General features: G+C 40.5%; 1 protein-coding gene across 1 annotated transcript in view; it reads right to left on the reverse strand.

The window, feature by feature from the left end:
- The window catches only part of TBC1D14 (TBC1 domain family member 14), a 71,148-nt gene that overhangs the window by 25,362 nt on the left and 30,699 nt on the right, over nt 1-15,087 (reverse strand). The window contains exons 4-5 of the mRNA XM_059817569.1: nt 4,345-4,463; nt 1,602-1,684 (exon numbers count right to left, since the gene is read on the reverse strand). Of these exons, the coding sequence (XP_059673552.1) occupies nt 1,602-1,684; nt 4,345-4,463 (202 nt within the window). The remainder of the gene's footprint in view (nt 1-1,601; nt 1,685-4,344; nt 4,464-15,087) is intronic.

Genomic DNA, 15,087 nt, shown 5'->3' on the forward strand with positions numbered 1-15,087 from the left:
TACATATATATTGGAAACCTTCAGTTCATTAAAAAGAAAACATTTTTCATGTTTAGTTTAAACATATTTTACATTTTTGCATTATCGCTCAATATTTCTTCTTGCATCAAGTACTATTTTTTCCACCAGCAAATTTGTTAGACATGCAATTTAACAAATGCAGGCAGACACTCTTTATAAAGAGCGTGCTATAGCAGCACAGTGGAAATACAGGACATCTGTACACACACACACTGTCTACAATATGGGAAGGTACTGACCGGGCAAGGAAAACTAACTGAAGAGCAGCAGTGCCATGAACAAGGTCTTTGGAACAAACACATACAACCTGATGGGTCCACTTTAAAGCCCAACAGAAGCTGTGCCTGAGCAGAACTGTACCAACTGCCTCATAGTATTTTCAGCTTTGATACGAGCTCTTTGTAAGCCTGCCTAAATGCAGGCTTTGAACTTTTCTCTGAACAAAAAGAGGGTGTTTACACTCTTTGATTTCCTGACCTCTACACAATACATCACTCTGCAAAGTTGTTCATCTGGAGTGGCTTTAGGGAAAATAGGTTTGTCAGGGTATTTATCTGGACAGAATGACATGCTCCAGTCCAGTGAAGACAGGATAAGGACCTGGCCCTTTGCCTAGCCTGAGCATCATCTCGTTTCTCCCAAACCATCTACCCTGCGTGCAAAGAAAGAACAGAGACATTCCTTTGGACTACTACATGTTAAGTGAATATACTAACATGGGAGTCACATGAAGTTAGAACTTCACTGGTAGGTGTATGATGTTCAAAACCACAAGAGGATACTTTTATTAATATATCAACTGCAGAAAGCAAGCAAGTCCTGTGTTCATATCACATTTCCACTGTTTCATATGGCTCAGGGGTCTGGCCAGCTGGAAAAAAAAAAAAAAAAATTTCCAGTAGCTCTCACTGGACACAACACTTCTCTAAGTCCAAATTTCCTATTATTGCAATGCTACTTTTTAAATAGAAAACCCAGATGGTCAAAAATATCAGCATAAGGAAACCACCACTGTCAGCTCTACCAGATGTGCATGGTACAGTGTTGCTGAGAGACTTCTGTGAACAATGTAAGACAAGAAATTATGAGCAAAATCTCAGGAAAGCTGTAAATTTTAAGTGGGAAACAGATTATCAAATGAACATAACTATGTACATTTTCCTATGTGGAAAATTATGTATTTATGTACTTACAGCCTCAACAGATAGTTCCCAACGTGAAACTATCAAATATCCTGTAGATATCTAAATAAGTCTAGTCTTCACTAATTTGACTGATGATCTACTTCAAAATATTAGTAAGTTTTTAAACACACAAACAGATGCCACTCAATTATTTAGGAGTTACAAAAATTAAAAAATTCTTTCTTGCTGGATTCTAGGATTGTTGTCTTTTTCAGCTTGGGATGGGGCTTTTTAATGAAAACTGGCTTCGTTCCTCTCTCTTCTCTGGACTGATTCTTCTTTGAGGGGAGGTACAGATCCCTCACGTTGCAGAGCAAGACTGACATGACTGCATTTCAGGTTTAGAAATACCCCTTAACTTTACTTCTCTCCTCTGAAGACCAGAAATTGAATCACCTCTTTTTTTTGCTTGAACTACCATTTCTTCGTACTGTTGTCTGTGTTTCTGAGCTTCTTCTGCTGGTTTTGCAGGGAGGTTCCTTAAATTTAAAAAATAATAATAATCAATATTTACAGTTGGCATGCCTGTCTAAAGAAAATTCTAGATACTTCTAGAAGAAAAGCATATACTGCTTCTCGTCAAAATGTCTGATCAAAGAGTAGAGCAACAGATCCTTGGAAAGAATTTTTTTTTGCCAGAGTCAGCAGAAGAGAAGGAAAGAACACTGACCAGCTACGACTACTTTTATACACAAAATATGCTGAGTAATTTCCTTATGTTTGGTAATTTCAGCATTTTTATTATTAAACCAACTGAACCCACAGGCTGATCTTCATAAATAAAGGGAATATACTGGTATATACCAAGCTGGTAGTTTTGATTTAAACTGATCTCTACAGATAAGATAGAAGACCGTACTCTCTCTTACTGTGCACCTTGTTTAAGAGTTACATCCACAACTTTCTTCACCCAGGCAATTATGACTCCCCACACCAGCTTCCTTTTCCCCTCTGCTCTTTGAGACCCCCTTTCTATTTTAAAGGCTTAACTCCTCCCTCTCACTTCTACAGCAACAAGTGGCACTGCAGTCATCCTCTATATTCTCCATTTATCAACACCAACATAGCCATTTTGATATGTGATTAAAGCCTGGACTGGTAACATCTCTGCCACACAAATACACATGCTTATAGGTCAGACGACATCAACCTTAAGATAATCATATTTGTCATTAAGATAACCACTATGTACCTCATACAACTACAGGATCACCAAAGCATCAGAACAGGAAATGACTAAGTATTTTGTTCTTCTGTATTGCAGAAGACTGTATTGTCTTCCTAGGACCGTTTATATCGTCGGTTAATAAAAAAGATACACAAAAATTCACTTTAACATTCCTGTAAGGTGTCACACATAAGGCAGCTGCTAGCCATCAACAGTCACCATTAATAGTAGTAATGCTTTACTATTTACATAATCATATTACCCATAAAGTATGCGTAGCCATGCGATACATGCCTATGAATATTTTTTAAAATCAAGATCGTTACAAGAACAAGAGAAGTGGATTTTCACAATAGTGTCATTGTTAACCACAGAGAACAATCTACTCTTTTCCAGTTTCATTTATGTAAATTGACCAGCATCTTTTTTAAATTCAAGTCTTTAGAAATGGTGTAAATTAGGGAAAGTTTGGAAAGGAAAATCAGATGAAACAATGCAAGTTCTGCTAACTTCAATTCCACCACTTAAATTACTTGGTCCTGTCTCTTAACGACATCAACCATCCATGTGAGATCATGTTTAGTATCTATCAAGATTTTTCCAGTTTATGGAATATTTATTCATTTTTCCTAGAAAGTTTTACCTAAACCCTACAAGTGAGTGCAAAATCAAGAGCAGCCATTTCAGAAGAAATCTCACTGCTTTTTTCCTCTGAAAGTCTTAAATCTTTTTGTCACAGGAAATCAAAATGAAATTACTTAAAGCCTAATAGGTTTAAAAAAAAAAAAAGTACGCAAACTGTAAGTAAACAATGAAAAAAGAGTCTTTAGAAAGATTTATCAGAGGACAGCACGGCTGTCCAGAGCAGTTTTCCCTACCAGACAGAAGAAGTGATGATTCGATTGTCTAGAATCTTAAAAATACCTTTTCTGCTAGGAGTTCCTCAGTCTATCAACAGTAGGGAAGAAAGCAAAATCTGAATGCTATCCTGTAATGCATCACTAATTCAATATATCCCAACACTGCACCTCTCAGATTATCTCACATAAAGAATGATTTTTAACAGACAGGTTTTAAACACAATAAATAAGCTAGTATGTATTGTTTTCAGCTGTACATAATAAAACCTGCTATAACAAATAATCACTCTTACATTGTTCTAGATGTCCCAAGAAGTCTTGTCACATAGTCTACCAGTCAAGCCAAAAAGTCTTAAATGACCCTACAACTAGACTACTTTGATATGAGCATTCTTCATACAGATTCGTTGATGAAAACAGAGACCTATGTTATTCCAGTTCTTTACACCAATGCACAGCTACATTAAAAATGCAGACGCCACACCTGTAAAGCTGGGTACCATTCATAAATTGACTAAGCATGACTGAATTTGTCTAATTCAGGAGCAAACCATAGTAGACCAGCTGCCAGTAAATCATTATGGAGTTAGTCTGCATATGCAAGAATCTTCTTGCAGCAACAGAAGCGTGAAACAACTTATCAAGTACTTGACAAGCTTTAAAATGTGACGCTGAACCCACTGCAGAACAATCATTATCTTGTTTAATTATTTATGGAGGTGTGGTCTTTCTCTGTATAAACAGGACACTGTATCCTTGCTTCTCAATTTCTTTAGCATATAGCAGCTTCACTTTTATGTTTACGTTCTCTCAGGGAAAATAAAAATCCCTTATTCATGTTTAGAAGCTAGAATTACTCAAAACTAGAGCCCTGCTCCCCTAATTACCTCCTTTCACACAAAGCCATTGCTTTTATTATAAAATAAGGTTACTTTGCTTAAATAATTTTTCTCATAATCATCCCACTTTCATATTCACTAGCCTGAAAAAAATTTCTACTTTACATTTTAAATCATCTATTTAAGTTAGAGTAATCAAATACAAACAGTAAGAAAAACTTTGCTAGCCTAATTTTAAAGGGACCCTCACTGTGGTACCTCCCAAAACTTACGCTGGTCTGTCCTCTAAAATAAGTGCTGTAGTGGAGAGTGGTTCAAAATCAAGATTCTTCCTCACATTCTGTTTAGGAGAGAGTGGTCTGTGAGCTTGTCCAGTTTTTTCTTCATATTCCTAGAGAAGCAAAAGACAGGGCAAGTTAAAAGAGCAGAGAACATCAAGATGATGCACATGAGAATTTAAACACGGTCTACAAAAGTCTTCAAGGTAATGCTTTCACATCTCTGCCCAGCTGCGTTCCCTTTAAAGCTTTCTAACCAGAGCAACCTCAGAATTGAAAACAATGTTAAAATCTATGTTCAGGACTAAGTTTTGGTGGTTTTTTCCATTCCTTCTATTTGTAGAAACATCTGACTGGCAGCCTGCTTTTACAAAGTACTGCTGAGAACTAGCTTACAAACAGCAGATACTATCTGAGGTATAAAATAAGACCTATTTAAAATATTTTTGGTTTGATTTACATGGTTTTGAAATTGAAGCCAAAAATGACAACAAGCTCCTTGTCATAAAATCTCATCATAAGACTTCTCCTACCCAAGCTATTTTCAGATGCAACAGTCCAACGATGGGAAGAGAGAGAGAGAAAAAAAAAAAGGTTAAAATCATGGTTAGACAGAAACCCCATACTTGCTATAATGCCTTGAAGTACAACAATTCTAAATCATAACAGAGCATAACGTATTAACTTGCGTTTGTAATATAGGCACTGAGACACCAGAGCAAGACTAGCAAAGAGGCGGCAAGATGACGTGGGTCTGGAGCAAGCGACACACAAAGAGAGGCTGAGAGAACTGTGCTTGTTCAGCCTTCAAAGAAGGCTTCATAGGGATCTTTGGTAGACAGCAGTAACAGGATGGTGAAGGTTGAGTACAAGTCTCTGAGGAGCTTGTATGAAGAACATGAAGACAACAGGAACAAACTGCTACAAGGGGAATTCTGGTCTTAGGAAAAAAAAAAAGAAAAATCACTAGGAAGGTAGTCAAACACTGGGACAAGTTTCCTGAGACACGGTGGAACCTCTGACCTTGAAGGCATTCAATGCTCAGTTGGATGAGCCCTGGGAACGTGGTCTAAGCAAACTCTGCTCTGAGAGGGGAGTTAGCCCCTCAGAGGTCCTTCCACCCTTAATTACTGTATCACTATGATCTACATTAGAGGACTTGGCATTACATGCTACTTTTATTTCTCCTACAAACACTGTTCTGGAAGATAATGTACCAAAACCATGACCTAATGGGATAAAACAACCTTTGCACAACTCCCATCCACTCCAAAGCTTTAAGTACTACAGCAAACATTAAGTATGCAATGTATCAGTGATATACAAACAATGAACAGAAAAAACTAATCCGTGTCATAGATACTTTTACATTCCTACAGAAAAAACTAATCCATATTATAGATACTTTTACATTCAAATTTGTAATGAATTTGCCGCTTCTAGAAACCACCTGCTTTCATATGTAGCTTGTTTGTACCATTCGTATTAAAATAAAAAAAAAGAGGAAACTATACTGTGAAAACTAATAATTATAAATGAGCACGATGAACAGTGTTCCAGCGCGTGGACTTTTTCCTGTTAGCACAAACAGCTCCTCAAATGGTACTAATTTCTTTCTCTCAACCTAACCTGTCAATTACGTCAAAACTTCCTTGGGCAATAGATCCAACCTTTCCAACGTAATCAGAACAGCCTGGATCATTCAGAAACTAAAACGGGATCCCTACCACTTCCAGAAAGGCCTTCTCCTCCACCACCACCTAAAAAAAAGGATGGATGAAAACCACACATGAATGCAGAGCAACGTGGCTGTAGTTTTGTACTCTGTCATACAATTCAATTCTACTTCAAGCTAGTTCTGTGGGACTCATGAGTGCAGGTCTGTGAAGCTCTCGGGACACAGAAAAACCCCTTTTTCCTTGTTAACTGGGCACTGTCTCAACAATCAATCTTATGATGCCTGCATTGCTGTGACCGGAAACATTGTCATGAATTTGGAATGTCTGGCTCATTAATACCAGTTAATACTGCTATGCATGACATCAATTTGAAAACAAGCAAAAGAACCAAGAAAAACGTATTTCAACTACTGAATAGTACTTAGCTTTGTTAGTAAAGGGATAGCGCTCATGTTGACAAAGCTGTTCACTGAGAAAAAAACCTCCAGCGAGAAAATAAGCAAAGAAATACAGTAAAAAAGGTATTGCGATCAACAGCATGTTCAGAAAGCTAAGACATTATTCTTGCATTAGTAACTCCTTGCAAGCAGCTGATAGTGACGACTGTATGAGTGCACCATCATAACGTGCTTCAGCTGCACCATCAACTGCAGAATATATCCACTGTGCTGACAGGAATGAAACAAATGGCTATTCTTTCTCCCAGTTTCTATTAGGAGACTGATTTTTTTATTAGCTGTTTTTCACAAATTAACATAGTCAAATATTAACCTCTATTACTGCTTCCTCAGACAAGGTGAATCTTGTCCCTAAATCTAATGGTTTTACTCCTTTGAGACACTACTTGTGAAAGAAAAACCATCTGGCAACAAGAAGAAACTATAATATGAAGAAATCATCATATATTGATCTCCCTAAAGCATCACAGAACTTGACATTAAGACACATGCACCCAATGCTTATTACAATAGAAGCTCCAGAAAAGCTGTTTAATTTTGGCTTACAAAAATTATTTTCAGGGTCTTCTTTCATTGAAAGCCAACTGCAGAGCAAAATTCTTTTGGAAGGTGAGAAAAACTGTTCACACTGGGCTGCAATGGGGATTTTAGTCCATACAGTAGAGTTAATTTGAAAATCTCATGCAGCTAAGCAGAAAGTCTTCCAGACCAGCACTACGTACATCATTCCTCCAAGAACTTCTTGGTTAAGGAATGTTTTATTTTGGAACATGGGTGGCTAGTTACAGTATTGGCATATTAGTACAGTTATTCCAACCTCTTAAAGAGCAAAAGCCCACCCTGCATTTCACTGACGTGTTCTACTCAGCACTACCCTACAGTAAAGAAAACAAACCAGCACAAAAATGGGAGTGGCACATTTTATCAGATTACGAGTCCTTTGTAGTAAATTCATCCTTTTCAGTGGTAGTCAAAAAAGAATAAAAATGTCTGGTGGTCTGTCTGTATCTACAAAACTGTTTTTTAATAAGCGAAAATTACAACACAAACAAAAAAACCCCCACTCCACCCCCAAAAATCCCAAACAAAACAAAATGCCCAAAATTCACAAAAGACAAAAGCTCATGAAAATGATCTTTTATTCCAGTGAGAAGAGAATGCAATTTTGAACTGAGCACAACGTACAATACAGCAATGAAGCACATTGAAGCCTCCACAAACTCTTATTATTAAGAGTATCTGCTGACTGAGCAAGTAGAAGTATTTGCACATACAGACATACTGCAATAGGCTGAACCACACAATAGCTCATTTTAAGCTTTTTCTTTTTTTAAAAAAACCAGACTCGAATTTCTCACAGATACAAATAATTCAGCATCTATTTAAATCCTATACCATAATTAGGGGTTACTAACCTGATATGGTTGCAAGTTAATTTTAGGATCAATTTAGGATGAGCTGGTCGTTTATGATTTAGAATACATCATTATCACCCAGATCAGTTAGGCTTTCTTCCAGGTTTCGTCTTAATCTACCCAGCATTCAGCCACAATAGCTGAACTAGGGTTTGAAGATGTTCTAAGACAGTGTGCTGTAGATTAAAGCACTGATTTAAAAAACCCAAACCAAATAAACAAAAAACCCCACAGAAACACACCCCCCCGAAACCAAGTTTAATTCTGGGTGGAACCTGGCAGCTTTGCAGTTGAGGTGCAAGATGCTTAAGTTGTGGTGATCCTCCACAATTCTTCAAGAAACAGAAGCTAAAGCTAACCTGCAAGGGGATCCTAAACCATCTCTGCGGAGAAACACAAGTAACCCACCAGAACACAGGGCAAGTGCTACAAGATGAACCGGGAGAGGGCTGTGTGACTTCGCACACGCTCCGAGCCTCCCCGGGGACCGGCAGCACGGCATAATTGAACCTACAATACCCAAACTGCTCTATCAAGGTCATCTTGTTTTGGCCCTGTTTGTTTAAAGGTAACCACTCTCCAAGGAAGTCGAATACTTAATATTCATGCTAGGCGACAGAGTGGCAAACACCAGGCTGCCCGACCCGTGCTCCATGGCGAGCAGCTTTGCACGGGATGGGAGATGGCTGGCCGTAAGCACACCCGTCGGTTCCCGGCTGGCAGCCTCCACGCCAGAACAGCCCAAGCCCCGGGTGGGCCTGTGCCGCCGCCTTCCACCCCCGGCCGGGGTCTCGCCGCCCCGCCCCACACAAAGGGGACCCCCTTCCCGGGAAGTTCGTTCTCCACCGGACCCAGCAAGGCGATTTAAAAGGGAACAAGGCTGGCTTTACAGATACGCGCTGAAGTCCGCGCCCACCCATCCCGTCTCCCCCCGACCCAAGCGCCCAGCAGCCGCCCGCCCCGCCCTGCCCGCACCCACACCCCCACCGCGGCCTCGCTCACCATGAAAGCTACGGTCCTTCACAGGCAGCGGCGCCGGAGCCCCATGCCCGCCCCGCACCGCGGGCCTGGCTCCCCGCCGCGGCGCCGCCCGGGCCCGCACGGCCTCGCGGGCCGCCCGCCCGTCCCGACCCTGCCCTACCCGGGCCGCCCTCCGCGGGCGCAGCGCCTCCGCCCGTCCCGTCCCGTCCCGCCCCGCCAGCCCCGCTAATCACCCGCGGAGCCGGCGCACCCGATCGGTTCTCTCCGTCTCGCCCAGCGCTGCCTGAGCACGCGCGGCGCGCTCGGCGGCGCCCCAGGGGGAGACGCGGCCCCGAGCCATCGGCCTCGCCCTCACCGCGCGGGGGAAGCGGCCCCGGCCACGGCCCCGGCCCCGGCCCCGGCCGGCGGGACACACGTCCCTCCCCCGCCCGGACGCCCCGGGGAGGCAAGCGCTTGCCCTGCCAGGCGCCGTGCTCCCCCTGGCACAAGCTGTCCGCCTCCTGTGCCGCTCGAGCAGCTGCTTCCCAGCCCGCTTCAGGTCTAGGTCCAAGGTGGGCAACTGAAACATTGCCCAAGCTCACGTGCATTAGCTACGGTCATCGTTAGCTTTGCCTAAACCAGCCCAGAATTACATGTCCTGTTTTAGGACGCAGCCGAATTTCTTAGACGCTGGCGTCTCTCTCCATTGGTTTCCCACACCCGCGCTTCCCCGCGTCCCTGGCTCCAAGTCGGGCGTCCGCTCGTAGCGGGTGCCGCTGCCCCCCCCGCCCCGTGCCGAGGCGGCCGCTGTCACAGTGCCAAGTGCAAGAGCAGCCAAAACTCACAGGCCCTTAAACCGGTCCCGAAGAAACAGCAGCAGTGTTATGCTGAAATACTTCCTACGGCATAAGCACCTTTTCAGTACAACTCAGGCTCTGTCCTCTTCAGACAGCTCTAAAAGATGTATCTTCCACAGTTCAGACAACTTCCACATCACATCTTGTTAAATATTTTGCCTCAATCCAGATGAAGTAAGCTTGCCATTTTTCCTTTGTCCAAAAGCTCCATTCCCTAACTCAGGGGAGATACCCAAGTTGCTGTGGCACCATCTTTGGTAGACCCACATTTTATCCCATTAACTATTCATCTGCAACCGTCAGTTGTCCTTTTCTCAGCACTGTACCAAGGATTTCGTATTACTTAATCTCATTGACTACGGTGTGCAGCTGCCAGGCTGCATTGCTCAAGGCCTGATCCTGAACCCCAAAGTGAGCGGCAAAGACAGACTCAATACCAACCAAAGTCACTTAAGTATTCTACTTTCAAGAGGTGGCTTTGCAAAAGCTGAGATAACGTATTTTCTCAAAATTGCTAACTGTTTTATCAGCTAATGTTTTCAACCCCAACTTCTCATCTAATTCACGGATGCAGCTATATGTCAAATGAGGAACAGCTCGCTGTTTAAAAGTACCTTAGCTTCATTCCCACCACCACCAATTAATTAGAGACATCCGCCATCCAAGCACCTGGTGTCAGAGCACTAATAATTACCTCAATAGCAAGTCAACATAGCTCAAGAAAAGCACTACAGCCTCCAATGCTAATGCTTTTTCTCATAAGCTATCTGAAGCAGTAAATTATCACAAATATCAAAAGATATCTATATAAAATTATAGCTCTTAACACAAAAAACCTTCAGATCTTGAGGAAGAGCAACCTTACGTGGACAACAGTATTCCTACGGCAAATGCCTGCGGTTTCACATGCTGAAAATAGAACAAAACTGCAGCTCTTCTGGATGTAGGAAATAGCCATTTGTCAATCCACAAAAAGAGGAGCTCAATCAACTATGCATTCTGCAAAACACTGATTGGGAGAGGGTGATGCCTGGTGACGTGGGAAGATACTTCTGTGAGTGAAAAGCTAAGTACGCTCAAACCATAGCTAGCCACACATCACACAAACATTTGGTAGCAGTCACTATTTTTAGGCTGCCGCAATTATAAGACTACCTGAGGCTACTCAAACAAGTTATGCACAAGCTTTAATTACATGATATTTTTTCCACTGGCATTCCCACCTCATTCAGCGCACGAGATAGGAACTGGACCAGGATTGCACAAGCAAACAAAATTGTTTTTTCCTGGTTTTTGAGTCTGACTGCTACCTGAATATTGCTTCTACTTTCCCTTCTGTTGCTTCATAGCCTTTTACTACATGTCCATCTGTCCATCTGCAATCTCTTGCCTTTTATTTATAAAGTGGTTTACCAGATAAATTTAAGCTGGTACACACCCAGCACTTCACTGACATCCCCTGCCCTCCTGGCCCCTCACACCATTTTTTTTTTGTGCCACTGTAAGTAGTTGTGTGTCTGTACAATACACTAGATTGGGGATATGATACTGCTAAAAACTAACCTTTTGTTTTGTTGGATCAGTTTGGTTTCTCTGGTAACGTCTGCTACGAGGCAATGTAAAAGTGGAAGTAAAAGGAAGGAAAAGGAACAAGCAGCAGGACTGTTTCTTTCAGCAGCTTAACTGAAAACAGCAGATCCTGAAAATTCTGATGATCTTGGGGTTGGCAAACTAAGATCTGATTCCTGACATGGCACCAGGCCATAAAAAACTAATCTTGCATATACAGTGATCAAAGAGAATTTAAGGAGACTGACACCTCAGGCAAAGATCAGATTATGAGAATATCCTTCAAAACTTAACAGAAAGAGAAAACAAACTGCTGAGCTCAGATATTAAACTTTCAAACAACTCCTTAAGATGTATGTATGAGGGCTTTTTTATAACTCCAAAACCAGTACAGAACTATTCTGAAATGCAATTAGTTACTGATCTAACAACCTGAGAAATCCGAGTTGCACACTCACACACTCAACCCGCACACTTTGCCAAAGTGATCTGGCAAGTTCTACAATTAATTAAAGGTTCAAGAACCATGAGCCCTCCTTGCTTTACCCATATATATATTTCATCCTCTTACATTATAGAAAGGATACCAGAGCAGAAGATAGACATGTGATGACATGACTGAAATAACATGATGTGCGTGAAGTTTTATCTTCCACCAGGATATCCTTCTCGTCTTCAGTACCACAGTATTCTCCTGTTCCATACTTAAATTAGGAATGCTTGAGCAGTATAAAGGTAAGAGACTATGGCCAGTTCACAAGGAAAACCTGACACTATCTATTTTTAGGTATCATTTCAAGTGCTCTGAAATTTCCCTCTTTTTCCCTGAGAAGTGCCTACTTCTCTATTCGGATTACAGGTGATACGGAACTTGGGCTTGCAACTGTGGTGCCATACAATCACACCAAAGTTAAATGAATAAAATAATGCACGCATCTTCCAAAAGGTTAACAGTAAAGAGAGGACTAGAAGCCACATACTCTGCTTTGCAGTCCTGTGCTCCAGCCACTGGATTATTTTAAGATTTTTTAATACATGTATTTTTATAGCATCATTATTTTGAGCAACAGAGGCATCAAATTAAGGAACATTTAAAACCTAAGCCTAGATGAGGCCAAGTTAGGTCTTCCAAGAAAGAGTAACAGTTTGCTGTTTTGCAGTCTGTCACATCTAATCATGCAATGTGCTACGTATCAGATGGTTTTCATCCTCAGGGTTCATGTTTCATTTGTGCTATATGTAAATAATTTAAGTGCTTTTTGGTTCATATAGAGTTACACGCTTTATTAAAAAAAAGGAAGGAACCTAGAATAGTTCCCTGCATTTGAAGTACTCTCAGAGATAAAACATACCTATAAACCATGCAGCTTAAGAACAGCTCTTTATTGTCAAATGTGGGATCTTTAATCAGATTGTGCAGCATACTCTTACAAGTTACTCCAATATGAGTCACATTAACAAAAAAAAACCCTACTAAGAACACTGAAAAGGATGTAATTTAATCTGCATGTAAAAACATGTGCACAGTTTCCCTATATACTGATACGATCTGATACACTACAGTATCAAACAAGTGGAAACATCTACTAGAAAGGCTTCCGGCAGGGCAAGCATCTGTTAAGTGCTTGAACATGACAATACAAGCTAAATGGTTATTTTACTTTTTTTTTTTAATGAACATCTGGAAGAATAATACTACCAGCACCTGCTTTCAGTGTATCCCTTAAATGTCACTTCCAGGGAGGATTACACTGGATATGGACTTCATGTAAAAATATAATTTTACATAAACTGTATGTCAGCTCACTGATCTCTCCACCTCAATTTTCTGTATAGCCTCAGCACCATACCCTTCCAAATCTCTCAGCAACTTTTTCTTCCGACATTTCACATTAGTACTGATGTTGCAGAAGAAAACTTATCTTTCCTATCTAGGGAAGACACTTAAGCAAGAAGTACCAGTCTGTTTTCTTTAAAATCCCTACATCTGGATCCTCAGGGTTTCCAGTAACACACATACAGTGACTCCATTCATTTTGCAGAGCCAAAGAACATCAGCTTGCTTTGTTGTTGCTAGTGAGCATAGTAAGAGTTAGCCTTTCAAAACCTTCAGCTCCCCCCCCATTCTTTAATTTTAGATGAAGTTTGAGAATGTATAAACTGGAAGACAGACAAAGAAAACCTTTGGGTAGAGTTTCTTGGGAGCTTGCTTCTGTTTAACACAAAACCAACATACTGAAGTCTAGCAAAGCTTTCTCAATTAATTTTACATTTTAGTAATGCAAGTTCTAGTCTCCTGTTAGGATAGGCAGTTCCACCACAATATTTCAGGCTAACACACCTGCCTTTAAGGATTTATCTCCAGCTTTACCTCACAGTAATATTTTGCCAAGTGTTTATGCCATGCAACATTCAGAAGTATGTGCCGGTATTTCCAGGCTCGCTCTTTACAGACTTCTATTTGCTTATCAGCATGCATGGTGGAGGGTTACTACACTGAAAAAAACGTACCGGGTACACAAAGATGTAGGTGTTTAGGTATCTATCTATAAGCACTATCAGACACACAAATGCCAGGTGCATGTTGGATTCTCATCTAACAGCAAATGAGAACAAACTTCCACCGATGTATCAGGTCTTCTGAAAAGTTTTCTTCCCCTGGCTTGAAATTTTGGAGGTAAGAGCAGTCAAGTATTTTCCCATGAATATGCATCTTCCTGCATTTAAAAAAAATCTTGTGCCATGTGAATTTATAGTCCATCTAACACTAGGCATCAACTTGAGCTACAAAGTAACTGTTTCAATTCAGACAAACAAACTTTATGATCTCCCCGGACGACTTTGAACTTTCTGCATTTCCCCTAAAACATACCAATTGCATTGAAACAGACCTTTCAGTAGAGACTAGCAGCTGACATTTTAACTGCAATAACTAACAAAGCTTATACTTCTGTCTATTTAGTATGTTTTTTCCGGAAAGCCGGTAACTGTCCTTAAACACCACCTGTCACACCTATTTAGGATCCCTCCAGCTTCCAGGGCTTGTGACCAAGGCAATTTATGAGGAGTTTTAGAGAGCGATAAAACTAAAATAAAAGCTTCAAAACTGGAAAAGGGGAAAAAAACCCCACTCTTACTTCCTTTCAAAAAATACTTTGTAGCTTGTCATAACTGTTAAACTGATACTCAAAGCCTATTATTTTCTGTTAGCCTAATGTTCTTAACATATTCTCTCTTCTCACATGTTCATAACAGAAGGGAAGAAGTTCCAAAAGCATCAAAAGCAGCAATGAGCAGCTAGCCTCTTTGCTAGATTATGATACCTAGGTGGGTCATATTACATTCTTTTATTATTAAAATACTCAGGAACAATCCTTCTGCCATAGTATTAAATTACTTTTTCATTTATTGTGGATGAAAGCTATTACTCTTGCTTTATGTGTTTAAATATGATAGCAGATTTGTTTGAGGCAGGTAATCTTGAAGTCAGGACAAGGGCACACTCTTTGTAGAGTAATACAGCCTACTGGAATTGCTGAATAATCTATTTAGTACATTTATTCTTGTTGAAAAAAAAGATATGTAGGACTTCAGTGACAAAACAGATTTCCTTTCTTTACTTATTTTTATTTACTTTCACAAAAATTAGATGCCCTTTACATATGATTACAATAAAATAAAAATATTTTTAATTGGATCGGAAGGAAAGACATGAAATAGCAGTGTATGAAGGCAACTTGAAAGTTTTGCGTTATAATTCTTAAGTGGTAAAATTAGAGTTACACCTTTATTTCTAGAG

The sequence above is a fragment of the Gavia stellata genome, chromosome 5, assembly GCF_030936135.1.
Source record: "Gavia stellata isolate bGavSte3 chromosome 5, bGavSte3.hap2, whole genome shotgun sequence".
Lineage (NCBI taxonomy): Eukaryota > Metazoa > Chordata > Aves > Gaviiformes > Gaviidae > Gavia > Gavia stellata.